Here is a 24,930-nt window from a genome sequence, read left to right as displayed (position 1 = left end):
CCTCCTCCTCCTCCTCGTCGTCGGCGGCCGCGCCGTTGCCGTGGAGACGGAAGATGGCGGCCGCAGGTCAGCGCTGGGCCGCGGCGGGATATGGGCGGACACGAAGGGACAAAGGGGGACACGAAGGGACAAGGGGGGGACACAGCGGCACCCGCAGCCCCGGCACCGCCGGTGTGTGTGCTGCGGGCAGCGGGGAGCCCCCTCTCGGTGGGGAAATGGGGGGTTTGGGGGTCCCCGGTGGGGCTGCGGCCTCCTTCGGGCCTCATAAAGGAGGTCCTGGGGGGGGGTGTGAGGGGAGAAGGAGGGACCCGGGGGGGGGACACACCGGTGTGGGGCTGTGTAAGGGGGTGATGTCCCCATTCCCCCCATATCCAGCCCTGTGGGTGCCTGTTGGGTCCCTGGGTGCCAGGGCAAGGGGGACCCCCCGTTGTTCTGCACCCCCCCATCGCTCCGAGCACCCCCTTTACCTCGCTGTGCGCCGCGTCCCTCCTCGGACAGCGGTGGGAGAGGAGGGTTGAGCCTCCCTAATGCTGCCCGGGCAGCCCAGTGTGTCCTCACACCCGCTCCAGGGCTGGGTGCGGGGTCCTGGGGTGAGGTGATGGAGACACAACGTGTCCAAACCTGTCCCCGCAGCGTGGCCTGCTCAGCACTGGCCACAGCGGCTAAACCCCGGCTTTAGGGCTTGTCCAGTGCAAGAGGGAAGAAGAACGTGCCTGGATCTGCTCCCTGGGACTCACACGTCAGCCTCGTCCCTGCTTTTCTTCGTGTGTGTGTCTTGAGGTTGGGGCTGGAGGGGCACTGGTGGGGCTGCACCTCGAGTCCTGGGTCAGTTCTGGGCCCCTCACCCCAAGAGAGACATTGAGGGGCTGGAGCGGGGCCAGAGAAGGGCCCCGGAGCTGGTGCAGGGCCTGGAGCACAAGTGTGATGAGGAACGGCTGAGGGACCTGGGGGGGTTTAGTCTGGAGAAGAGAAGGCTCAGGGGGGACCTTCTCGCTCTCTGCAACTGCCTGACAGGAGGATGGAGCCAGGAGGGGGCTGGGCTCTGCTCCCAAGGAACAAGGGATGGGACAAGAGGAAACGGCCTCAAGCTGCCCCAGGGCAGGTTTAGATGGAGCTGAGGAACAATTCCTTCCCCAGAGGGTGCTCAGGCATTGGAACAGGCTGCCCAGGGCAGGGCTGGAGCCACCGGCCCTGGGGGAGCCCCCAAACCCTATAGACAAGGCCCTCAGTGCCATGGGTCAGTGGTGGCCTTGGCAGCACTGGGGCAACTTGATGATCTTGAAGGTCTTTTCTAACCTGGTTGACTCTAGGGGTGAAGCTGAACCTGCTGCACGGGGAGCAGAGAGGGGACACAGCTCAGGGCTCATCCCACGCTGCCAAACCAAACCTCTGCTTCCCCTCCAGGTCCTGGCTGTGGAGACAAGCAACGCTGAGCCCCTCAGCTCCAAACCATGAGCTGGCTTTGCCACTGGGGATGCTGGAGCTGAGAGCTCCAAACCTAAGGGAAGGAAGATGCTCCAGACCAGCAACTACAGCCTGGTGCTGTTCCTGCAGTTCCTCCTGCTCTTCTACGACCTCTTTGTCAACTCCTTCTCGGAGCTGCTCCGCACAGCTCCTGCTGTGCAGCTCGTCCTCTTCATGTGAGTGCCAGGAGGGTGCTGTGGCCACCACGGTGGGACACGAGGGTTGGGAGCTCACCACGTTTCTCTCCTCCTGCAGCATCCAGGACATTGCTATTCTCTTCAATGTCATCATCATCTTCCTTATGTTCTTCAACACCTTCGTCTTCCAGGCTGGGCTGGTCAATCTCCTCTTCCATAAGTTCAAGGGGACCATCCTGTTGTCTGCAGCCTACCTGGGCCTCAGCATCTCCTTCCACGTCTGGGTTATGGTAGGTTGAGGTCCTGGTTCCTCCTGAGGGTGGCAAGAGGTGCTCTCCTTGCCCTGCACCCTTCAGTCCCTCTCTCATGAGAGGAAGACCATGAGCTCCCACAACAGGCACAGTTTGGTGTCCCCCCATGAGGATCAGGCTGGAAGGGGGGAGCTGCCCCATCCTGTTGTTTCCTAAGGGCAACAACCTGCTGGAAAATCCTCTTTCCTGCAGGGAAAGCAGCTCCAGCTCCGTGCTGGCCCAGGGTAATCCCTGCTGAGGGCTGGGGCAGCAGCTCCTGGTTCAGCTGGGATTAATCCCCAGCAAACACCAGTGCTCAGAGCCTGGGCACAGCCACGTCCCCGCTGGCACCGAGCAGCTCACACGGGGTCCTGGCTCTCTCCAGGCAGCATCTTCCCCTTTTCACCCCCAAATCAACTCCCTCTTACCCCCCCAGGGGCTGAAGGAGCAGCCCCACACCCTGCCCAACCCCTGGGCACCCTCCTCCATTGGGTCTCATCTCCCTTCCATCCTCAGGGTGAGGGTCCCTCCTCACCCCACTGCCTTGGGGGGCTGGAGCAGCCACACTGATGCTGCCCACACCCCCCAGGCAGGGGATTGACAAGGGATTTGCAGGGATCTGAAGCAGGAATAGGTCCTGGCTCGCTGGCTAAATCCTCTGAGCTGCTTAACCTTTGGGGTGGGGGTGCCCCCAAAGTGATGGAGCTGCTGCGAGGGCTGGAGCAGCTCTGCTCTGGAGCCAGGCTGAGAGAGCTGGGCTGGGGCAGCCTGGAGAAGAGAAGGCTCCTGAAGGGGAGACCTTAGAGCAGCTCCAGTGCCTAAAGGGGCTCCAGGAAACCTGGAGAGGGGCTTTGGGCAAGGGCCTGTAGGGACAGGACAAGGGGAATGGCTTGAACCTGCCAGAGGGGAGATTGAGATGAGCTCTGAGGCAGAAGCTCTTCCCTGTGAGGGTGCTGAGGCGCTGGCACAGGGTGCCCAGAGAAGCTGTGGCTGCCCCATCCCTGGCAGTGTTCAAGGCCAGGTTGGACACAGGGGCTTGGAGCAACCTGCTCTAGTGGAAGGTGTCCCTGCCCGTGGCAGGGGTTGGAGCTGGATGAGCTTTAAGCTCCCTTCATCCCAAACCATTCTGTGGCTCTAACTCGTGGCTCCGTGCTCAGAACCTGCGCTGGCGAGACTCCAGCCGCTTCGTGTGGACCGAAGGCCTCCAGACCCTCTTTGTGTTCCAGCGCCTGGGTAAGAGCTGGTGGGCACAGGAGCCCTGCTGGGGTCCTGCTGCTTTTGGGGTGCCTCTGGGGGGTGAAGGTGGGTGCCCACCCTCACCTCTCCCTCCTTCCCTCCCGCAGCGGCCGTGCTCTACTGTTACTTCTACAAGAGGACCGCGGTGCATCTGGGGGACCCCCTCTTCTACCAGGACTCGCTGTGGCTGCGCAAGGAGTTTGAGCAGTTCCGTGGCTGATGGTTCCCCTCCAGCTCCTTCATCACCTCCTGGCCCCCTGCGGACAGCTCCCCCTCAGCCACCTTCCTCCTCCTCCTCACTGCTATCAGCACCTCAGGTGGATGCCGGGAGCTGGTGGGAAGCTCACACTACATCCCACTGTGCATCAGGAAGATCCATCCCACCTCCACAACTCTTGTTGGGACTCGAGTGGTTTTGTAATCAGTAAAGAAATAAATTAGCTGTGTTTTCCAATGCTGACCCCCGTCCGGGGCGCTTCCCTCCCTCCCACTGACTCTCTGCACCCCAACACCCTTACCCACACCTTCCCCCAACTCCTTGCTACACTTTCAGCCCAATAACGAGGCAGTGCCCACCCTGCAGCGGAGAAAACAGCGGCACAACCGAGGAGCAGGGGGGAGACACCCGGGGCTCCCCCCTCGCCATGCGCCAGTGCCGGCGGCGGGACTCGAACCCGCGGCGCAGCGTCTCGGTCCTCCGGGACCATAGAGAGGGCGGAGGGAGCGGCCGGGCGGGCGAGGGCGGCCGCGGTTCCCATGGAGATGGAAGATGGCGCCCAGGAGTGAGTGAGGGGCCGCGGCGGGGCCGGGGGGCGCCGGGAGCGGGGCCGCGGTTGGGGGGACACCGGGAGCGGGGCTCGGCGGGCACCGGGGCCGGTCCCCTTTGCCCCCGTCCCCTGCCCACGGCCGTCTTGTGCCCGCAGGCCGCCAGCGCTCCTCGGCCCCGCTGCAGGTCCTGCTGTTCCTCAACGGGTGGTACAGCGCTACCTACTTCCTGCTGGAGGCCTTCATCTTCGTGTACAAGGGTGAGCGCCCCGGCACCCCCCGGCAGCCCGGTACCCCATAGCACCCCTCGGCACCCCCCAGCACCCCTCGGCACTCCAGCAGCCCCCAGCACGCCTCAGCACCCCGGCACCCCTCAGCAGCCCTCAGCACTCCCCAACAACCCCCAGCACCCCTCAGTACCCCCCAGCACCCCTCAACACCCTTCATCACCCCCCAACACGCCTCAGCACCCCGGCACCCCTGAGCATCCCTCAGCACGCCCTGGCACCCCTCGGTACCCGGGTACCCCATAGCACCCCTCAGCACTCCCCAGCACCCCACAGCACCCGTCAGCACCCATCAGCACCCCGGTACCCCATAGCACCCCTCAGCACCCTCAGCACCCACCCCGGGCAGCAGCAGCCCCTGCCCCCGGGGTGGGCGCTGATGCGGCCGTGCTGTGCCCGCAGTGCTGCTGCTGCCCTATCCCTTCACCAACCTGGTGCTGGACGTGGTGCTGCTCTTCCTCTACCTCGGCACTGAGGCTACTCGCATCTTCTTCGGTGAGTCCCGAGGGGCTCCAGGAAACCTGGAGAGCGGCTTTGGGCAAGGGATGGAGGGACAGGCCGAGGGAAATGGCTTTAACCTGCCAGAGGGGAGATTGAGATGAGCTCTGAGGCAGAAGCTCTTCCCTGTGAGGGTGCTGAGGCGCTGGCACAGGGTGCCCAGAGAAGCTGTGGCTGCCCCATCCCTGGCAGTGTTCAAGGCCAGGTTGGACACAGGGGCTTGGAGCAACCTGCTCTAGTGGAAGGTGTCCCTGCCTGTGGCAGGGGGTTGGAGCTGGAGGAGCTTTAAGCTCCCTTCATCCCAACCCATCCCATGATTCCAAGTCCTGGTGACACCGAGCTCCAGGAACCCACGGGGCAACACTCCACCCACAGAGTATTGGGGGGACCCCCGAGCACTGTGGGTGCCCCCCACCCCTGTCACCACCCCCCCCCCCAGGGTCCAAGGGCAACCTGTGCCAGCGGAAGGTCCCGCTCTGCATCAGCCTGGCCCTGACCGTGCCGGCAGCCGTGATGGCAGCCTATTACCTGCTGCTGCAGACCTATGCCCTGCGCCTGGAAGCCATCCTCAACGCCATCCTCCTCCTCTTCTACGCCCTGGAGCTGCTGCTGGGTGTCCTGGCGCTCCTCTCCTTCTCCAGGTACCTTTCCCAGGCTGCTCCATGGGGAATGCCAGACTTCCAAGCTGGTTTGACACCGATACAGCCCTCTTTTCCCTCCTCCACAGCGTGGATTCATACTGAGACCCCAGGCCACGCCGAAGGACCAGGTACAGGAGGCAGCGGGTGCCCCAGCACCCATGGTTGGGTGTCTCCCCAGCACCCAGGAGGGACCTACCAGGCAGCCCCCACCCTGCTGCCCCCCCCCCCGGGACGTGCACGGCAGCTCCAGGTACAGAGAATTCCTATTTTTTTTGCTACCTTCTCACAAGAATTCACTATTTTCCAATAAATATTTATTTTTACCTGGGGCCTGAGCACTTGGGGTCCCCCCTTGGGGCAGCAGTTTGGGCTTTGAGCCCCCCCCCCGCTGCTCTGAGGGGCCTAAAAACCCATCAGAGGTGGCTCAGAGGCACTTAAAGAGTCTCCAACCACCACTTTCCACTCAGCACAGCAGCTTTAAACCGCTCCAAACCTCTCTTTAGCACTTCAACACCCCAGAGGCAATGCAAGGTCCTACACCTGGGTTGGGGCAATCCCAGGCACAGCTGCAGGTTGGGTGGAGAAGAGATTCAGAGCAGCTTGAGGAGAAGGATTTGGGGTGTTGGGTGAGGAGAAACCCACCATGAGGTGCTTCAGTGTGTGCTGGGCTGCATCAACAGGAGCTTGAGCAGGAGGTTGAAGGGGTGCTGCTGCCCCTCTGCTCTGCTCTGCGAGACCCAACTTGGAGTATTTTGTACACTTCTGGTGTCCTCAGCATCAGGAGGACATGGAGCTGCTGGAGCAAATCCAGAGGAGGCCACGAGGATGATGAGGGGCTGGAGCAGCTCCCGTATGGAGCCAGGCTGAGAACATTGGGGCTGTTCAGCCTGGAGAAGAGAAGCTGCGTGGAGACCTCAGAGCAGCTTCCAGTGTCTGAAGGGGGCTACAAGGATGCTGGAGAGGGATCTTCATCAGGGACTGGAGTGAGAGGACAAGGGGTGATGGGTTCAAACTGAAACAGGGGGGAATTAGGTTGGATATAAGGAAGTTGTTCCCTGTGAGGGTGCTGAGGCGCTGGCACAGGGTGCCCAGAGAAGCTGTGGCTGCCCCATCCCTGGCAGTGTTCAAGGCCAGGTTGGACACAGGGGCTTGGAGCAACCTGCTCTAGTGGAAGGTGTCCCTGCCCGTGGCAGGGGGTTGGAACTGGATGACCTTAAGCTCCTTTCCAACCCAACCCATTCCATGATTCCATGACAGACACCCAGAGAAGAGCCCTCCAGCACCATCTAAAAGATTGACAACGTCATCCAAGTTTATTACACAATTTCCAACCTATGAGAAAGACAAAACAAATCTCTAGTCACTGCGAGCAGGAGGGGCAGCGCCTCACTGGGTGGGGAACAGGGGTGTTTGCTCTGCACTTGGGTTCTTCCCCCCCCCCCCTCCCTCCACTATTTGGAAAGAAACCTAAAAATGTGGCATTAAGTAGAAAAGAAAAACCAACCAGAACTCTCCTGGCACCTCCCAAGATGGGGTTTCATGGTGCTGGGGTGTCGTTTCAACTTAAAAAGACCTCCAGAGGCAGGTTTTCTCCTTGTCCAGCAGCAGTTCAGAGGGTGCCACCAGCCCTGGAAGTCGCCCCGTGTCTCCTCAGCTCAGCCCGACCCTTCTTGGGTGCTTCCCTTGGGATCCCTCACGGCCTGGAGAGGGGCAGCCCCCTCGAGCATAGGGAACCCACCCCCCCCATTGCATCCCCAGCACCCCTGGAAGGGTGGTTGGGGGATAAGGGAGAGCAGCCATAGGGGTAAGCATCCAAGGGGGTCACATCCTGCCCTGCTGCCTCCTCTTCCTCTAAAACAAGGAAGGTGCTGCAGGAGAGCCCCGGAATGTGGGGCAGAGGGAAGGGGGTGACCCCCAGCTCCACTCCAGGCCCCCCCATCCCAGTGTTCCTGGGCTAAGCAGGGAGGATAAGGGGGAAAAGGAGCAGCGTGGGGGCCTGCGCTGGCACTGCTGGGGCGATGGGGACACGAGTGTCCCCAAACGAAAGGGGGCACGAGGCTGGAGACCCCCTGGTACCGCTTCCAGCAACCCCAAGCATGGAGTGGGATCCGTGCACCCCCGGGAAGGGTCCATCCCCTTCCCAGCACGGCCTCACCAACCTCCCTCCATGGAAGGAAAAGCACCATTTCTCTTTGGGTCCGAGTATCCACGGAGCAGAGCGGGGTGAGCCGGGTGCTGGCATTCCCCCTGGGAAGCAGCAGGGAGCACGGGCTCCGGCGCCAAGGCCACGAGGTGTCGGTGGGAGGCCTGGGTGCTCCCCAGCTTTCCTGGGGTGTCCGGAGGGAGCTGGGGGGGGCTGGGATGGGCTGGGAGGGAGGAGCAGCCTCGTCACGTAGTCCTGGTCGAGGTGAGGAGATACGAGTCCATTAAAAACCACTTCCTGCCAAATTCCTGTGGGAAAGAGGAGCAGAATGGTCAGAGCAACCCATGGGATGTTTGACAAGGACAAGGGGGATGGCTTTAACCTGCCAGAGGGGAGATTGAGATGAGCTCTGAGGCAGAAGCTCTTCCCTGTGAGGGTGCTGAGGCGCTGGCACAGGGTGCCCAGAGAAGCTGTGGCTGCCCCATCCCTGGCAGTGTTCAAGGCCAGGTTGGACACAGGGGCTTGGAGCAACCTGCTCTAGTGGAAGGTGTCCCTGCCTGTGGCAGGGGTTGGAGCTGGAGGAGCTTTAAGCTCCCTTCATCCCAACCCATTCCCTGATGATTCCCAGCACCTCGGGACACCCCCTCACCTGTCTCAGTGGTGCCGGTCCCTCTCTCTGTCCCTGTCCCGATGCCGCTCGTGCTCCCGGTTCCGCTCCTGGAAGTAGTCCTCGTGCCGGTCCTCGCTGTGGAGCAGGTCCCGGTGCCGCCGGCTGCTTTCCCGGGACCGGCTGGGAGAGCGCTCCCGGGATCGGTGTCTTTTCCTGGGAGAAGAGGAAAAGAAAGGGCTTTTGGTCACCTCCGGGGATGATCCTGGAGCACTGGGTGCAGCTCTGGTGTCATGGAGGACATGGAGCTGTTGGAGCAAATCCAGAGGAGGCCACGAGGATGCTCAGGGGCTGGAGCAGCTCCCGTATGGAGCCAGGCTGAGAACATTGGGGCTGTTCAGCCTGGAGAAGAGAAGCTGCGTGGAGACCTCAGAGCAGCTTCCAGTGTCTGAAGGGGGCTACAAGGATGCTGGAGAGGGACCTTCATCAGGGACTGGAGTGATAGGACAAGGGGTGATGGGTTCACACTGAAACAGGGGGGAATTAGGTTGGAGATAAGGAAGTTCTTCCCTGTGAGGGTGCTGAGGCGCTGGCACAGGGTGCCCAGAGAAGCTGTGGCTGCCCCATCCCTGGCAGTGTTCAAGGCCAGGTTGGACACAGGGGCTTGGAGCAACCTGCTCTAGTGGAAGGTGTCCCTGCCCGGGGCAGGGGGTTGGAACTGGAGGAGCTTTAAGCTCCCTTCATCCCAACCCATTCCATGATTCAATGATGGGATGCAGTGAAGCCACCCCTTGCTGGATCCCAGCCTGGTGGTACCTGGAGGAGCTGCTGCTGGCGCCGGTGCTGTAGGACTTGGCCTCGATGCCGTGCAGACAGTCTTTGAGGGACGAGAGGAGGACGCGGCACCGCTCGTCGTTGGCGACACGGGACTGTTTGATGACGGCGATGGCCGTGAGGAGGGTCTCGATGGCGTCGCTGTAGTCACCTGGGGGGGCACAGCGGGGTTGAGGGGGGCAGACCCACCATGGGACAAGGGGGACGCACACAGAGACAGGGGGGACACGGTCACTGTTACCTGCGCTGGCGCCGGACACCGCCTTGGAGATGGCGCTGCTGGAGATGGCCCGGTTCCTGTTCATGATCTCCTCAAACTCCCCTTCACTCACTGGGGGGGCTGGTGGGCCCAGCTCCCGGCTGCACGAGAGACATGTGGGGCTCAGCAAACCCGCCCCCCCATCCCTATTTGGGACCACATTAAGGCCCCCCCCCCCGCCTCTTCACCCCAGCTCACCTGCTGTGGTTATAGGGAGCCATGGCCTTGCCGTAGGTGTCCGGTGGGGGACCCAGCGCCGCGTTGGGTGGGGGGAAGAAGGCAGGGTTGAGGTGCAGGGCAGGGGGGACAGCCCCCGGGGGGGGCACAGCAAGGTGTGGGGGCAGTCGAGGCGGTGGGGGCATGAGATGCTGGTAGTGGATGCCGGGGGGTGGCGGGGGGACACCGAAGCCGGAGGACAAAGGGGGTGGTGGTGGCATTGGTGGAGGGGGCAGCCCCATAAGGGGCAGGGCGGTGGGGGGCCGGTTGAAGAAGGGCAGGACCGAGGGGGGTTTCTCCACACGGGCTGTGGGCAAAGCATTCTCTGTCGGTGTGGCGCGGCCATCCACGGAGTCCACGGAATCCCGGGAATGGGCCCTGGGAGGCACACCTGGAAGCGGGATGGGAAAGAGCCATGAGCTACAGTCAGAGCATCTGCAGCTCTTGGAGTCGTCCTCCTCCTGCTCCTCCTCTTCCTCCCCACCCGCGGTGACCAGCGCAAGGACCATCCTCTCCCTCAGCCCCGTGAGATTCCGGCCTCGGGAGAGCTCAAGGTGCCCAGAGCAAGATCCAGCCACAGCCACACGTAGCCTCCGCTTCCACGTGCCTCCAAGAGGGGAGCAGCGCCCGGTCCCCGGTGCCAGCGCCCCGCGGGGCTCTGCCGAAGCCACCGAGCGAGTGGGTTTACAAGGACAGAAGCCAAAAGCCACAAGAGAGGGTGAGAGGTTCCCCAGCAGAGAGCTCGCCGGGTCCCCGAAGAGATTAAACGCCCCAGAGAGAGATCCAATACGGGTTCGGAAAGGCCTGAGCGTGGAGGAACACGACGGGACAGAACCCAAGTGCTGACAGCAACGGAGCTGCTGGAGGAAGGAGAACTTGGCACCTGGTTGCCCTCAAAGAGAGGGGCAGGAACCTTTGCTGCGTCCAAAGAGGCTTTGAGGATGAGACTGATGTACAACGAGGGCACTGAGCCCCAGCGGGGAGCCACAGCTCCCCACCAGGCCCTGCTGCTCTGCTGGCCATCAAGCCAAGCACCGTTCAGGCTTCACAGGAGCTCAACCATGCCATGATGAGGCCCCTGGGGCCAGGCTGAAACTCTGGTGCCTGGCAGCGTGAGGGAACACCCTGTGCTCCACCAGGACACAAGGGCAGGTCTGGACACGGTCTAACAGTGCCCAGGTGCTGCCAAGCAGCCGACGTAGCTGAAGGAAGGAAGCTGCAACCTGCCAGGGTGCTTAGGAAGAAGTGGTTTTTCCTTGTGTGAAACAGGCCATGGGATCTACAATGACCAGAGCTGGTCAAGACCTCCTCTTGCCAAACATGCTCCTGCCCAAACAGTCCCTGTGGGTCCAGCAGAGCCCCCCAGCACTGGGGCTGGGGCGTCACATCGCTGCGGAGTGAGGCGAGGACCACCTATTGCCATTGTAGAAAGCCCCACGGCCAGGCCCCAGCTGGAATACTGTGTCCAGTGATGGGCACCTTACCTCCGCAGGGATGGACAAGTTCTGGAGGAGATCCAGAGAAGAGCTACTAATAGATATGGAGGGTCTTAGCTATGTTGATAGGCTGAAGAGCTTAAGCCCATTCAGTTTGGAGAGGAGGAGGAGGAGGCTACGAGGGATCTTCACGGTGTGTGAGCACCTAAAAAGGGGATCATAAAGACTCGGGTCAGGATCTAATCAGACTCAGCAGCAATAGGAAACAACCCCCAGAGACTCCTGGCAGTGTCCCCCCCACCCTGAGGTGTTGGTGGGTTCAGCCTGACAGTTCTGCTTGGGGACCTGCAGTGTGGAGACCCCCCCCGTGCCACGACGTGCCTTCGCCTCACTCACGTTTGCGAGCCTGGGCCTCGAACTGGGAGAGGTTCTGCCGGGTGGCCAGCCTCACCTCCACCTTGTCCCCGTTGAGGATCTTGCCAGGCAGGAGCTCCAGGAGCTTGTGCACTGAGTTCTCAGAGGCAACCACCACCTCTGCATACCTGTAGGGAAGCACGAGCGGTTGGTGAGGCAGCCCCAAGCTGAACCCAGCTTGATGTCCCACATCCCCTCCTCCTTATCCCATGCTGTTTGGGAGTCTCTGCTTTGCCATCCCAGCTCCAGGCAGATGCACCAGCTGGGAAAAGCATCGTGTGCCCCCTCACCACAAAGGATGTGGGGGTGAGGACCTGGATCCCCCCCATTCTCACCCTTTGGACTGGCCATTGGCTCGGTTCTCTGCGAACTTCAGCTCCACCACGTCGTAGACACCGACTGAGCGGATGGTTTGGATCAGCTGCTGGTCAGTTGTCCACTGAGGGGAGGAGAAAGATGCTGGTGTCAGCTCATGCAGCCCTTTGGTGTCCCCCTGCTAACCCAGGCTCAGGGCACTGGAGTGCAGACACCCTCAAGAGCCCATAGATGGAGTTTACAATCAACCTCCAGATGGCAACAGGCCCTGGGCACGGCTACGAGAGGTCTGGATAAGACACAGCATTCCCAGAACGGTCCATCATGGAGAAGAGGACTCATCCATGCAGCCCCGAGAAGGCAAAGCCAGGCAGGGGCAGCAGCCAGTGCACTCTGGTCACTGATCAACTGCCCCAAACTGGATCTGAAGCCCCTCAGGGCTGATCCCAAAGTCAAGCCCAGCTCACAATCCATCTTGGACCACTGGATTGAGGAGGACCAGCACTTCCAAAGAGCCCCACAGCCCCTCAGGGGGTGTTTCTGAAGATCCCCATCCACATTTGCTCCACAGGAGCCCCCAGTTGGAACCCCCCTCCCCACAGCAAGCCCAGGCAGAGAGTGACCCACTCACCCAGGAGAAGCTGCCCACGTAGACAGCAGCTCTCTTGTTGCGCAGCCCGCTGTAGGTGTACAGGATGGCCGGGGCCTTGCTGTTGGGTTTGGGGGATGGCTCCTGGCGGATCTCGGGGGGGGGGCTCGGAGCTGCTGCTGCGGCTTTCGGGGGGCTGGGAGCTCGCGGCCAACACGTCGTCGTACAGGTCCATCTGATCAGCATTACTGAACTCAGAGTCCTGCGGGGAGACACCGTGAGCAGCTCCAAAGAGGGGAGATCCCGGGGGTGAAACAACTCCCTGTGGGTCCCCCCCCGGCCCTGCTCAGCACCTCCCACTAGAGCAGGTTGCTCCAAGCCCCTGTGTCCAACCTGGCCTTGAACACTGCCAGGGATGGGGCAGCCACAGCTTCTCTGGGAAAAGTCTGTGCCAGCGCCTCAGCACCCTCACAGGGAAGAGCTTCTGCCTAAGAGCTCATCTCAATCTCCCCTCCGGCAGGTTAAAGCCATTCCCCTTGTCCTGTCCCTACAGGCCCTTGTCCAAAGCCCCTCTCCAGGTCTCCTGGAGCCCCTTTAGGCACTGGAGCTGCTCTAAGGTCTCCCCTTCAGGAGCCTTCTCTTCTCCAGGCTGCCCCAGCCCAGCTCTCTCAGCCTGGCTCCAGAGCAGAGCTGCTCCAGCCCTCGCAGCAGCTCCGGGGCCTCCTCTGGCCTCGCTCCAGCAGCTCCAGTCCAGCCCAGCCAAGCATTAACACAAGCCCCACAACAAGGGGATCAACACCTCCTTTCCCCAGCAATGGAGATTACTGGTACCCCAAAGATGAGGTGATGCACTCTGCTTTGTGATGCTGACATAACCCTGGAGCACTTTTAACACAGAAGGAGGTGGAGAAGGGAGGAATACTCCAGGAAGCAGAACCACGAGGCTTCACCCATGTGCACTGGGTTGCTCTTCCTCCCCCAAACTACGAACCTTTTGCTTTTCCACCCACTGAGCCCCAGCACTCCGCTCATTCGAGCATAGAACTGCCTCATGAGGACGTCCTGAGCAACGAGACAAGACTCAACTTGCTCTTTGGGAGCTAGCAGGAAGAAATTCACCTTTCATAAGCGTGCAGAGGGCAAGAGTTCAGTGGTGCAAACCCTCACCGGATGAGCCTCTTGCTCTTTGGCAGGCACATGCTTCACCACAAGTCCACCCTGGTGGTTGTACACCCACCCTCAAGCCTGGTTAGCTCCAAACGCCACCACATTGACTCCTTTTTGGGCCAGCAGAGCCCTGTGCAGGGTGGGAGCCCCAAGCACCGTCTGCGCCACGCAGATGCACGAGCAGCCGCCGCAGCAGCAGAGCTGTGAACTCCAACGTCCTGGCTCTGCCTCCCAATTCCCACATTCCCACTCTGTTCCAGGCTATATTTAATGTGGAGTGTAGAGCGAGTGCTGTGTTTACTACGGATCTCCAAACTAATTGCTCACCCGGATTCAACGTGTGTTGAGCATCCTTTCACGCTACAAGTTACTACGTGAGGTTCTGTCCCATGGGAGTGAGGTGCAGGTCCTGTGTTGCGCAGGAACACTGAGGCTCTGCTCCCAAATCCTTAATTCCAGGCATTCAAAGGCAGTTTGGGCAATATCATCTCTAGAAATAGCATGAGATGGTTAAATTCCCTATACTGTGACGGTGAGGGAATGGCACAGATAAAACGTGGCCCAGGGGAGAGATGGGGAAGGGTGCTCAGTCCACAGTGTTCAAAGGGTCGTGGAAACATAAAGATAAAACCATTTTCATGGAATCATGGAATCCCAGACTGGTTTGGGATGAAGGGACCTTGAAGCTCATCCAGCTCCAAGGGCAGGGACACCTTCCACTAGAGCAGGTTGCTCCAAGCCCCTGTGTCCAACCTGGCCTTGAACACTGCCAGGGACGGGGCAGCCACAGCTTCTCTGGGCACCCTGTGCCAGCGCCTCAGCACCCTCACAGGGAAGAGCTTCTGCCTCAGAGCTCATCTCAGTCTCCCCTCTGGCAGGTTAAAGCCATTCCCCTTGGCCTGTCCCTACAGGCCCTTGCCCAAAGCCCCTCTCCAGGTTCCCTGGAGCCCCTTTAGGCACTGGAGCTGCTCTAAGGTCTCCCCTTCAGGAGCCTTCTCTTCTCCAGGCTGAACAACCAACACTCTCAACCTGTCAGTCTTCCCCCCCCCAAACACCTTCTCAACAGCAACACCCATTTCTAAGGCAGTTGTAACGTTTCCATCCAGCTATTTCAGCTGCAGAGCTGATAAAAAGGTCACAAGAACTCCAACAGGGAGCTGTATTTTCATACTCCTTCTCCAAACAGCTCAGCTGTTTGTTTAATCCACCTCACACACTCCTACCCCTACTCCAAGTGCTTTGGAAACGGCCCAAGGCTGGAAGATTCCTGCCTGGAAGTTGCAGAAAGTTGAGAACAAAACCAGAGGGGGGCAGAGGAGAATTCCTCAGTTGGGCTCCTCCAGGGATGCTGCAGCTTGGGAGATTTTAGAGCTCCTCTGGGATCTCTATAAATGCTCTTCTTTAATCATGGAATCAACCAGGTTGGAAAAGACCTTCAAGATCATCACATCCAACCATTGCCCAGCACTCCCAAGGCCACCACTGACCCATGGCACTGAGGGCCTCCTCTATAGGGTTTGGGAACCCCCCAGGCGGTGGCCCAGCCCTGCCCTGGGCAGCCTGTTCCAATGCCTGAGCACCCTCTGGGGAAGGAATTGTTCCTCAGCTCCATCTAAACCTGCCCTGGGGCAGCTTGAGGCCGTTTCCTCTTGTCCCATCCCTTGTTCCTTGGGAGCAGAGCCAGCCCCCTCCTGGCTCCATCCTCCTGTCAGGCAGTTGCAGAGAGCGAGAAGGTCCCCCCTGAGCCTTCTCTTCTCCAGACTAAACCCCCCAGGTCCCTCAGCCGTTCCTCATCACACTTGTGCTCAGGCCCTGCACCAGCTCCGGGGCCCTTCTCTGGCCCCGCTCCAGCCCCTCAATGTCTCTCTTGGGGTGAGGGGCCCAGAACTGACCCAGGATTTGAGGGGCAGCCCCACCAGTGCCCAGCACAGGGGGACAATCCCTGCCCTGGCCCTGCTGCCACACTGGGGCTGGGACAGGCCCCAGGCTGCTGGTGGCCTCTTGGCTGCCTGGGCACAAGCTGCTCCTGTTCAGCTCCATCAGGTCCTTTTCCATGAGCAGCTTCCCAAGCCTGGAGCATTCCATGGGGCTGCTTGGCCCAAGTGCAGGACCCAGCGCTGAGCCCTGTTGAACCCATGAGATCCAGCCTGGCCACATCCCTCTGCAGAGCCTCCAGCAGATCAACTCCCACCCAACCTGGTGTCACCTGCAAAGGGACTGGTCAAGGTGGCCCTTGCTCCCCTCGTCCAGATCATCAGTGAAGATCTCAAACAACACTGGCCCCATTACTGAGCCTTGAGGGCCACCACTAGTGACCAACTAGAGGTGACACCATCCACCACCACTCTCTGGGCTTCCAGCAAAGAATCCACCCATCCAGGCCACGAGCAGCCAGTTTCTCCAGGAGGACACTGTGGGACACAGTGTCAATGCTTTACTAAGGTCCCAAGAGACAATGTCCACGGCCTGATGGGGTGATGGTGTAGAAGAACCCACAGCACAAGCACTCACAGTCCACTCTGCTGGTCTCTGCCCCTGCCATCACACCACGTTTGCAGACCCATCAGTGGCGTGAGGCTTCTTCATCCCCACCACCACCTTCACTGCTGCCACCCAGACCCCAGCCCAGCAAACACACCCTGAACCCCCCCACACCAACTCGTGAGGTGCACGGGGCTGAATCCAGGCACCATGAGCGGCATTCCCACGTGTTCCATGGGATTGAGAACCACACCAGCATCCCTTGGTGCGCCGTAGGACCACAGGGCAACCACAGCACCTTCCCACTGCCCTTTGATCCGCAGATTAACTCCGGTTCCTTCCTGCCATGGCACAGCCTGAAGGTGCGTCTAATGCTCACTTCCAGCTCCAAGAAGCCACCATCTACTTGGTGGGGTCAAGATCTTCTGTCTCCTGTCCACCAAGCCCTCTGGGTAGACCTTTCCCTGCTGGGCAGCCAGGCTTGCTCCAGCCTCCTCTCAATGCTGCTCGACTTCTTCACTCCTAAAGATGCCCAAGACATCACCACCACCAGACCAGATCCACCAGAGACTCTCTCTGCATCCCGGTATAGACATCCCACGTCAACTCAAGCCACTGCTTCCATCACCATTCCTGCTTCCATCACCATTCCTGCTCCTGGGAGCCAAGCCTCCATGGGAAAGCCTACCTGCAGGCACAGGCAGGACCTGCCCATCTCCACAGAGCACCCATGAAGCAGCAGAGCTCTCCTGTTAAGTTTCTTTCCACCTGTATTCCCGCAGCTCTCCGGCTCTTCCCTCTGCTCCCAAATGCCCAGGCCATACCCATTTCCTAATTCTTTTCAAAGCAAATTGCAACAAACTCATCCAATTGAGGCTATTCCTAAGCCAGAGCAGTCCCATTTGGTCCCAGCACCATCAACTAGATAGTTTAATGCATAGAGAATTGGGATTATTCCAGGTTTTTTTGAAGGAAGGAATGCAGTGTTTTGGAGTCAGAGGGATTCAAGCAGGAATTTGCTTTCCCAACTCAACCTTCCTGGTGAGGATCCCATTACTTTGGCAGTGTGAGAGCCAGCTCTGAGCAGAAGAGCTCCTCCTCACAGTCCCCTCTGCTCCGAGGTGGCCAACACAAGCTTCCACCATCCCACTTTTCCCCAACACAGCACCAGGAATTCCTTGGAAGAAAGGAATTTCTCACCCTCAGTCCTCTTCAGCCCTCCAGGAGCTCACGGGGATCCTTCCTCCACGTGTTTTACTCCCAGTTCATACCACTTGCCCTCAACTTCCCTCCATGGTTTTTCCACAGCAGTTCTGAACCTCCAAACATCCATGTCCACATTATGCTCTCCCGGATTCCATGAATCCCTCAAAATCTCCTTCTCCAACAGCTACACATTCCCCTTCTCCATCCACTTCTTCCCATGAGTTCCCAGACAGCCCCTTGGGCACGTCTCCGACACAGCGAGCCCCCAGCCTTGGTGCTCTGCGTCCTTTCCCTGGCCATTCCCTGGCAGAGCCTCTTTCCCGTTGGGATTTCTCACTTCCCCAACCAGCTGACGCTCTCCTCACTCCTCACTTCCGACAAAAAGTTCTGATCCAAACCCTGCCTCCCTTTCCCAAACACTGGGTGACAGTGGAAGGTGTCCCTGCCCGCGGCAGGGGGTTGGGACTGGATGAGCTCCCTCCAACCCAAACCACTCCGGGATTGTATGTTGAAATCCAGCAGAGATTTAGCACCACTCCAGCACCCAAACCCTAAATCCGGATGGATTCTCTGCATAGGACTCCTCAACACTGGGACCACCCTTTCCTGCTTGTCTCTTCTGCCTCTACTCAACGTGTTGACACACTCAACGGTCCATCCATAGCCACTGATTCCCACACCCGTTAAGGAGCTGGACGATGCCGATCCAGCGGATTTCCCCCGGAAGCGGGATGTGCAGCCTCTCACCTGGTTGAACTCCTCGTCGGCGTAGATATCGATCAGATCCACCCCCCTCAGACATACTTCCAGAGGCGGGAGCAGTAGCAGGAGCCCGGGGGCTGGGACCGGCAGAGGACGGGAGGAGACACTGCAGCGAGGCGAGGAGAGGAAAGGCGGGGATCCCATCAGCGACCCACTCTGCGCCCCCCACTTCTCCCCTATGGAATTGGGGGGGCCCCCTATTTCCCAGCACCCTCTTTAATGCGAGAAAACCCACCTTAACCGCCGGGGGGGGGGGGGGAAGCGTGGCCCCGTTTACCCCCAACCTCACCCACACCGGGGGGTGACCACAACGGGGCCCCCCCAAATCCCATCTCCCACCTCCAGGCTCTATGGTACCTGGGGGCCCCCCCCCCCCCCCTTCACACATTGAGGCCTCGCAACCGGGGCCGAGACCGCCATAACGGGCCGGGAAGAGAAGGGGTGGAACCGGAGGGGGGTGGTAACGAAAAGGGGGTTCGGGTCCGTTGTTCCCCCCCCCCCCCTCCATTTCCCGCCTCATCCCGGTCCCGGTTCCCGCCCCCCCCCCCCCGGTGCAGGCCCCGCCCGTTACCGCCAGCAGGCCCCGAGCGCGCGCGCCAACCGCGCTCACCGCCACCGCCAGCGCCGCCGCGCCACGCCACGCCCCTTCCGGTCCTGGCCACGCCCCCTCCCGCCCTTCCGCCCCGCCTCTACTGGTGGGGGGAGGTCCTCCACCGCCGCTACCGAGTACCATAGAGTTGGTCCGCCCGCTGTTATAGAGCGGCCCCAAGAGAGGGTAGAAGGGCACCGCGGAGACATGGCGGCCGCCAGGGTGAGGGGGGTAAGGGGTGGTCATGGGGGCGGTAGATGGGGATGGGGGGGTCAGGGTTATATGGGGGTTGAGGATAGCAAGGTCAGGGGGTATAGATGGGGATGAGGGCGGCAGAGTGTAGGGGGTTATATGGAGGGTTGGGGGCAGCAGGGGCTGGGGGGTTATGTGGGAGATTATGGGTGCAGGAGGGTCTGGGGGGGCTATAGATGGTGGGAGCAGCAGCATCTGGGGTTTGGGGGGGCAGCAGGGGCTGGGGGGTTATATGTGGGGTTATAGATGAGGGGTCGGGGGGTGCAAGAGGGTCTTGGGGGGGGTTATAGGGTGGATTGGGGACAGCAGGGGCTGGGGGAGTTATATACATGTTAGGGGGCAGCAGTGTCTGGGGGTTATATGGGGATTTAGGGGGGCAGGAGGGTCTGGGGGGTTATAGATAAGGGTCGAAGGCAGCATATGGGGGGTCATATGGGGGGTCGGGGGGGAAAGAGTGACTGGAGGGTTATGTAGGGGGTCAGAGACAGCAGCGTCTGGGGGGGTTTAGATGAGGGGTTGGGGGCAGCAGGGTTGGAGGAATTTGGGGCAGCATCTGGGGAGTTTATATGGGAGATCGGGGGGGCAAGAGGGTCTGGGGGGTTATAGATGGAGAATTGGAGGTCAGCAGGATCTGGGGGGGTTTATATGGGAGGTCAGGGGGGCAGCAGGGGCTGGGGGTTTATATGGTGGGGTGGGGGCAGGAGGGTCTGAGAGGGGTTGTAGGAGGGCTTTTGGGGGCAGCATCTGGGGGATTACATGGGGAATTAGGGGGCAGGAGGGTCTAGAGGGTTATAGATGGGGGGTCAGGGGCAGCATCTAGGGGGTTATATGGAGGGTTGGGGGGCAGGAGTCTGGGGGGTTATGTGGGGGGTCGGGGGCAGCAGAGTCTAAGGAAAAGCATGTGGGATGGGGGCAGCATGTGGGGGGGATTACATGGGAGATTGGGGGGTGAGAGGGTCTGCAGGGTTATAGATGGGGGATTGGGGACAGCAGCATCTGGGGGATTATATGGGAGGTGGGGGGGGGCAGCAGGATCTGGGGGGGTTATGGGTGGGGGTCGTGCCCAGCAGGGTTTTGGGGGGGGGCTGTGTGTGCTGGTGCAGCCAGGCCTGACGTCCCCTGCACCATCCCTGTGCCTGTCCCAGCTCTGCTCCCTGCCCACGTGGGCTCTGTGCCGGCGGCGCCTGCGCCCGGTGACGCTGCAGCGCGGCTACCGAGGGGATTCCCCGCCGGAATCCGGGAAGGATTTGCTGGAGATCCCGTTGCCCCCCTGGCAGGAGCGTCCGGATGAGCCTCTGGAGACCAAGAGAGCCCGGCTGCTGTACGAGAGCCGCAAGAGGGGGATGCTGGAGAACTGCATCCTGCTCAGGTGAGCTGTGGGGTGCTCGTCCCTCATCCCTGCTCCTCGGCCACCTTGTCCCCACTGTCTGTCCTTCCCCACAGCACCCTCACAGTTTGTGCCCTGCAGCCAGGGCCAGGGATGAGAGAACAGGAGAGAGAACATCAGCCCTGGAGACCTAAGGGAGAAAAGCTGCTTGAAGTGAGTTCTAGTTCGGTTCCCTAAAGGTTTTTAGTTAATATCAGCACTGGTGAGGCTGCCCCTTGAATCCTGGGTCAGTTCTGGGCCCCTCACCCCAAGAGAGACATTGAGGGGCTGGAGCGGGGCCAGAGAAGGGCCCTGGAGCTGGTGCAGGGCCTGGAGCACAAGTGTGATGGGGAACGGCTGAGGGACCTGGGGGGGTTTAGTCTGGAGAAGAGAAGGCTCAGGGGGGACCTTCTCGCTCTCTGCAACTGCCTGACAGGAGGAGGGAGCCAGGAGGGGGCTGGTCTCTGCTCCCAAGGAACAAGGGATGGGACAAGAGGAAACGGCCTCAAGCTGCCCCAGGGCAGGTTTAGATGGAGCTGAGGAACAATTCCTTCCCCAGAGGGTGCTCAGGCATTGGAACAGGCTGCCCAGGGCAGGGCTGGAGTCACCGGCCCTGCAAGTGTTCACACCCCGTGTAGCTGAGGCCTCAGTGCCGTGGGTCAGTGGTGGCCTTGGCAGTGCTGGGGAATGGTTGGACTTGATGATCTTGAAGGTCTTTCCCAACCTGGTTGATTCTAGGAGTCTTTGAAGAGCCCTGAGCATTGCAGGGAAGAGTTTGGTGGGGTACTTAGTGTGCAGCTGGAATCCAAACCTCAGGAGACGGGATGTTGCTTGGAGGATAAAAGGAGCAGTTGGATAAATCACCATGAGAGCTTTGCTCTGGTCCACGTTGCATGCAGTGATCCGTGCTGCAGGGCAGGATGGGGCAGAGCCAGAAGCACGTGAGGAAGCTGATGGCTGAGCCAAAATCCTTTGGGAAGGATGTATGTAATCCTTTGGGATGTACAAACAAGGCACGGCCAGTTGTGTTTTGGGACTTGAGGAGTGTTTAATGGAGAGGAGGTCCTCTGGTCCAGCTCCTTCATGTCTTCTGGCACCGTGTTGGGTGCTGGGTGCCAGCCTGGCTCTTCCACACTCATCCTCACTCATTCCACACTTATTCCTCTCTGCAGCCTCTTTGCAAAGGAGAACCTGCACCACATGAGCGAGCACCAGCTGAACCTTTACGACCGCCTCATCAACGAGCCAGTAACGACTGGGACATCTACTACTGGGCCACAGGTACGGAGCAGCTCCCTCCTGCCCTGCCCTGCCCTGCCATCCCCTCGCTGCTGGGGTGAGTGTGGGTGCTTCAGGCCACGGCACAGCCCTTCCTTTCCTGTTTGTACCCCAGAAGCAAAGCCCACACCGGTGGAGTTTGAGAGCGAGGTGATGGCCAAGCTGCGGGAGTTCGCCAAGAACAAGAAGAGGGAGCAGAGGCTGCGGCAACCGGACCTGGAATACCTCTTTGAGCACCCCCACTCACAACAGTGATGCTGCTGCTCTCCCTGGGGCCCTCCTCCTCCTCCTCTTCCTCCTCCAGCAGCTCCTTTGGACTCTTGGGGCATGCTGAATAAAGCCGTGGCTGCTCCCGCTGCGCTGTGAGCTCAGGGTTCTGCTCTTTGGCAGTGTTCAGGAGGGAGGTGGTGGCATTCCAAGCACATGCCAGCTCACTGCTGCCTCCGACTCCTACCTGTCCCTTTGAAACCCCTCTTTTTGGGGCCCTGGGGGAGGTTGGAGTGGGGTATCCTGCTCCCTGGTGCCCTCAGTGGGGTGTCACGGTGACAGCGGAACCCACTGTCACTGTGTGACTGAGCCGTTCCTAGGAGACACTGTCCCCATCATAACATCCCTTTCCACAGGAGCATTCCGCAGGCTCCAAGCTTTCTGGTGAGGCAGGGAGCTGCTCTCCAGAAGAGCCCAGCCATGGAGGCTGCCTGTCCCTTTGTCTGTCACCGCACCAAGCTGCGGTCCATGGGGCAGGACCCACCTGCCCCAGGGCTGGATGCTGTGTCCCCTTCGGAGAAGGCACTCACCGGGGGGAGCTCTGACCTCATGGACTTCTATGCCACAAACTATGCTGTGGCTCATGGTAGGGGGGCCCAAAACCTTCCTTAAAAGTGGAGTGGGCTCATTCCCAAAGCTCATCCCTCTTTCCCTGCTGTCACCCAGGCCAGCCAGGCTTCCGTCCCCAACTCGGCCACCACACAGGCACTGGCTACGTGACCAACAACCACTCAGCCATGTCCTGCCTGCTGCGCCCGCACAGCGTAGCAGAGGGGTAGGTACCTTTGCCTATGGGGCTGGGGGGGGAGGACAAAGGGGGCAAGTTTTGGGGCTACTCCATCACATCCATGTGGCTTCCCACCGCAGCCACTGCCAGGACACCATGACCACCACCGCTGAGCACTTCAAGCCCCTCTGGCTCCCTGATGGCAGGAGCATCCTGCCCCGCCACATCCACCAGCCACAGAGCGGGTACCTGCAGGAGTGCCCCCCCTCCTGCCTCCGTGCTGGGATGGTGAGTCCCCGGCACATGAGGCTCCTCCAAAGCCGGACCAGACTAAGCGAGAACTGCTGCACTGGTCCTCTCCAGCCAGGTATGGATTTGGGGTGCTGGTGGTCCTGGGGCCAGCTCCATCCCCAGGAGGGTTTTGGGGTGCTGGTGGTCCTGGGGCCAGCTCCATCCCCAGGAGGGTTTTGGGGTGCTGGTGGTCCTGGGGCGAGCTCCATCCCAGGAGGGTTTTGGGGTGTTGGTGGTCCCAGGACCAGCTCCATGCCAGGAGGGTTTTGGGGTGTTGGTGTCCCAGGGCCAGCTCCATGCCCAGGAGGGTTTTGGGGGTGTGGTGGTGCTGGGACCAGCTCCATGCCCAGGAGGGTTTTGGGGTGTTGGTGGTCCTGGGATCAGTTCCATCCTCAGGAGGGTTTTGGGGTGTTGGTGGTCCCAGGACCAGCTCCATGTCCAGGAGGGTTTTGGGGTGTTGGTGGTCCCAGGACCAGCTCCATGCCCAGGAGGGTTTTGGGGTGTTCATGGTCCAGGGATTAGCTCCATCCGCTGGAGGGTTTTGGGGTGTTTGGTGGTCCCAGGGCCAGCTCCATGCCCAGGAGGGTTTGGGGTGTTGGTGGTCCCGGGGCCAGCTCATCCGCTGGAGGGTTTTGGGGTGTTGGTGGTCCCAGGGCCAGCTCCATGCCCAGGAGGGTTTTGGGGTGTTGGTGGTCCCAGGACCAGCTCTATGCCCAGGAGGGTTTTGGGGTGTTGGTGGTGCTGGGACCAGCTCCATCCCCAGGAGGGTTTTGGGGTGTTGGTGGTGCTGGGACCAGCTCCATCCCCTGGAGGGTTTGGGGTGTTCATGGTCCCAGGGCCAGCTCCAACTCTAGGCTGTTTTGGGGCATTGATGGATTTTTGACCCCAGGAGGGTTTGGGGATCCCCTGCCCTGTATCACCCATCCCTGAGCACCCCCAAATGCAGGGTGCCCAGGCTCTGTGACACCCTGTAATGCCATAGCATGGGCTGGGGACAATGGGACTCCCTCCCTGCTCCCCACAGATCTCCTGCAGAAGGTCACCATTGGCACCAAGGAGCAATCAGGCTTCACCAAGGCCACCAAGAGGACCGACTCCTTCCTGCCCCCTCTGCCAATCCGGCAGGGCCAGCCCGTGAGCACCCACCCCACCGTGCCCCCTGTCCCCCTTCAGTCCCCCCCACCCCCTTTTGCACCCTATGGGGCACTTCTTCTCTCCCACAGCTCAGCGTTAGCCTCACCGCAAGGGATTACCTGCCCTCTGTGCACAGCCACGTAAGTGGGGCGAGGGGACGGGGTGCTGAGGTGCCACCCCAATGAGGTGCCACCACGTCCCACCACCCCATTCCATCCTCCTGCAGGGCAGTGAGATGCTCCCAATGCTGCCAGCAGGCTCGGAGCGAGGCAGCGGGTTCACCCGGGAGGGCCAGAGCTGCCTGGGCACGGTGGTGAGCAGGATCCCATCCCATTGTCCATCCCCATCCCTCCGTGTCCTCCTCATCCTCACCCGCTGTCCCCGCACAGGTCTTGCCCACGCTGGGACACTCGGTGTCCCTCGTGTCCCAAGGGCTGGAGGCAAGCCGAGAGACCCAGGCCAGGCTGCTGGGGCGGCAGGCTGCTGGCAGGATGGTGGGTGCATGGTCCCATCCCTATCCCCATCCCATGGGAACACGTTCCCAACTCATCTCCATCCCATAGGAACAATCAGGGTACACCACTAACTACGGCCAGTACGTGACCCACCGCCTAACCCCGTCCTCTGCGGCACCAGGTGAGTTTGGGGTGGCCATGGAGGGGGGTTTGCAGCCCCCAAATTTGGGTTTCCAGCCTCACCACTCCATGTCTCCATGGTATTCCAGCCCGGGATGCAACCTGGATAGCGAGACCCATTGGTGGAATCCAGCCCCAGCGTCCCAGCGGCTTCAGCACCAACAACCACCCCACTGGGCTGGGGGATGTCATTGACCACCTCCTGGTGTGACACCCCCCGTTGTCCCAGCCTTGGGGGTAGCCCCAGCTTCATTGGGGACCCCCAAATCCCTGGAAGTTTTCCTTCTTCCCCCATGGAGGAATAAACACTCCAAAGCAACCTTCCTGGGCATAATGCCACTGCCATTGTCACCCCCATGGAGGGGTGGTGGCTGCCCACAGGCCTTCTATTGGGGGCTGCCTGCACCCCAAAGGCGGGCAGGAGGATTTGGGGGGGGCTTGGGGTGCTGTCTGGCCGACAGCCACTGGAGGGCTGTATGAGCCCGGCTTATCCGAGCTGGCTTTGGGATGACACAGCTGATTTCAGGCAGGGAAAGCAGGCAGGGCTGGCTGGGGTGGGCAGCGGGAGGAGGAGGAGGAGGAGGAGGAGGAAGGTGGCAGCTATGGCATGGGGTTATCACTCGGGGTCTTTGTCCCTGCCCTGC

The 24,930-nt window shown here is 60.7% G+C and overlaps 5 protein-coding genes across 6 annotated transcripts; 4 read left to right on the top strand and 1 right to left on the bottom strand.

Annotated features, from left to right (window-relative positions):
* Positions 1–4: 4 nt before the first annotated feature.
* TMEM138 (transmembrane protein 138) lies at positions 5–3,581 on the top strand. Its single transcript, XM_030483722.1, has 5 exons — positions 5–66; positions 1,405–1,640; positions 1,720–1,891; positions 3,049–3,124; positions 3,235–3,581. Exons 2-5 carry the CDS (start codon positions 1,513–1,515, stop codon positions 3,345–3,347), a joined length of 489 nt encoding a protein of 162 aa, XP_030339582.1. The 5' UTR covers positions 5–66; positions 1,405–1,512; the 3' UTR covers positions 3,348–3,581.
* Positions 3,582–3,866: 285 nt separating this feature from the next.
* Positions 3,867–5,641, top strand: TMEM216 (transmembrane protein 216). The gene is made up of 5 exons (XM_030483725.1): positions 3,867–3,909; positions 4,051–4,152; positions 4,582–4,674; positions 5,117–5,318; positions 5,405–5,641. Exons 1-5 carry the CDS (start codon positions 3,897–3,899, stop codon positions 5,418–5,420), a joined length of 426 nt encoding a protein of 141 aa, XP_030339585.1. The 5' UTR covers positions 3,867–3,896; the 3' UTR covers positions 5,421–5,641.
* Positions 5,642–6,605: 964 nt separating this feature from the next.
* On the bottom strand, positions 6,606–18,545 carry CPSF7 (cleavage and polyadenylation specific factor 7). Its single transcript, XM_030485382.1, is given in 11 exon segments — positions 6,606–7,769; positions 8,111–8,284; positions 8,885–9,053; positions 9,144–9,262; positions 9,360–9,768; positions 11,210–11,355; positions 11,563–11,666; positions 12,174–12,296; positions 12,298–12,393; positions 17,733–17,853; positions 18,358–18,545. Coding segments are annotated over 10 exon segments (1,644 nt in total). The 3' UTR covers positions 6,606–7,769; positions 8,111–8,115.
* Positions 18,452–21,590, top strand: SDHAF2 (succinate dehydrogenase complex assembly factor 2). The gene is given in 5 exon segments (XM_030483723.1): positions 18,452–18,558; positions 19,734–19,957; positions 21,127–21,200; positions 21,203–21,235; positions 21,348–21,590. Coding segments are annotated over 5 exon segments (486 nt in total). The 5' UTR covers positions 18,452–18,543; the 3' UTR covers positions 21,488–21,590.
* Positions 21,523–24,609, top strand: PPP1R32 (protein phosphatase 1 regulatory subunit 32). 2 transcript variants are annotated; one of them, XM_030483677.1, is made up of 9 exons: positions 21,523–21,594; positions 22,166–22,274; positions 22,367–22,593; positions 23,542–23,651; positions 23,741–23,791; positions 23,878–23,964; positions 24,041–24,145; positions 24,215–24,287; positions 24,376–24,609. In XM_030483677.1, the coding sequence occupies exons 2-9, from the start codon at positions 22,237–22,239 to the stop codon at positions 24,495–24,497; spliced, it is 813 nt and encodes a 270-aa protein (XP_030339537.1). In that variant the 5' UTR covers positions 21,523–21,594; positions 22,166–22,236; the 3' UTR covers positions 24,498–24,609. The 2 variants fall into 2 exon arrangements, with proteins under 2 accessions (XP_030339537.1, XP_030339536.1); XM_030483676.1 differs by lacking the exon at positions 21,523–21,594 and adding an exon at positions 21,686–22,085 and having other exon boundaries at positions 22,175–22,274.
* Positions 24,610–24,930: the final 321 nt, after the last annotated feature.

This window comes from Strigops habroptila, chromosome 4 (genome assembly GCF_004027225.2).
Source record: "Strigops habroptila isolate Jane chromosome 4, bStrHab1.2.pri, whole genome shotgun sequence".
Taxonomy (NCBI): Eukaryota; Metazoa; Chordata; class Aves; order Psittaciformes; family Psittacidae; genus Strigops; species Strigops habroptila.
Note: the sequence above shows the minus strand (reverse complement) of the source record. Positions and strands in the feature narration are given on the sequence as shown.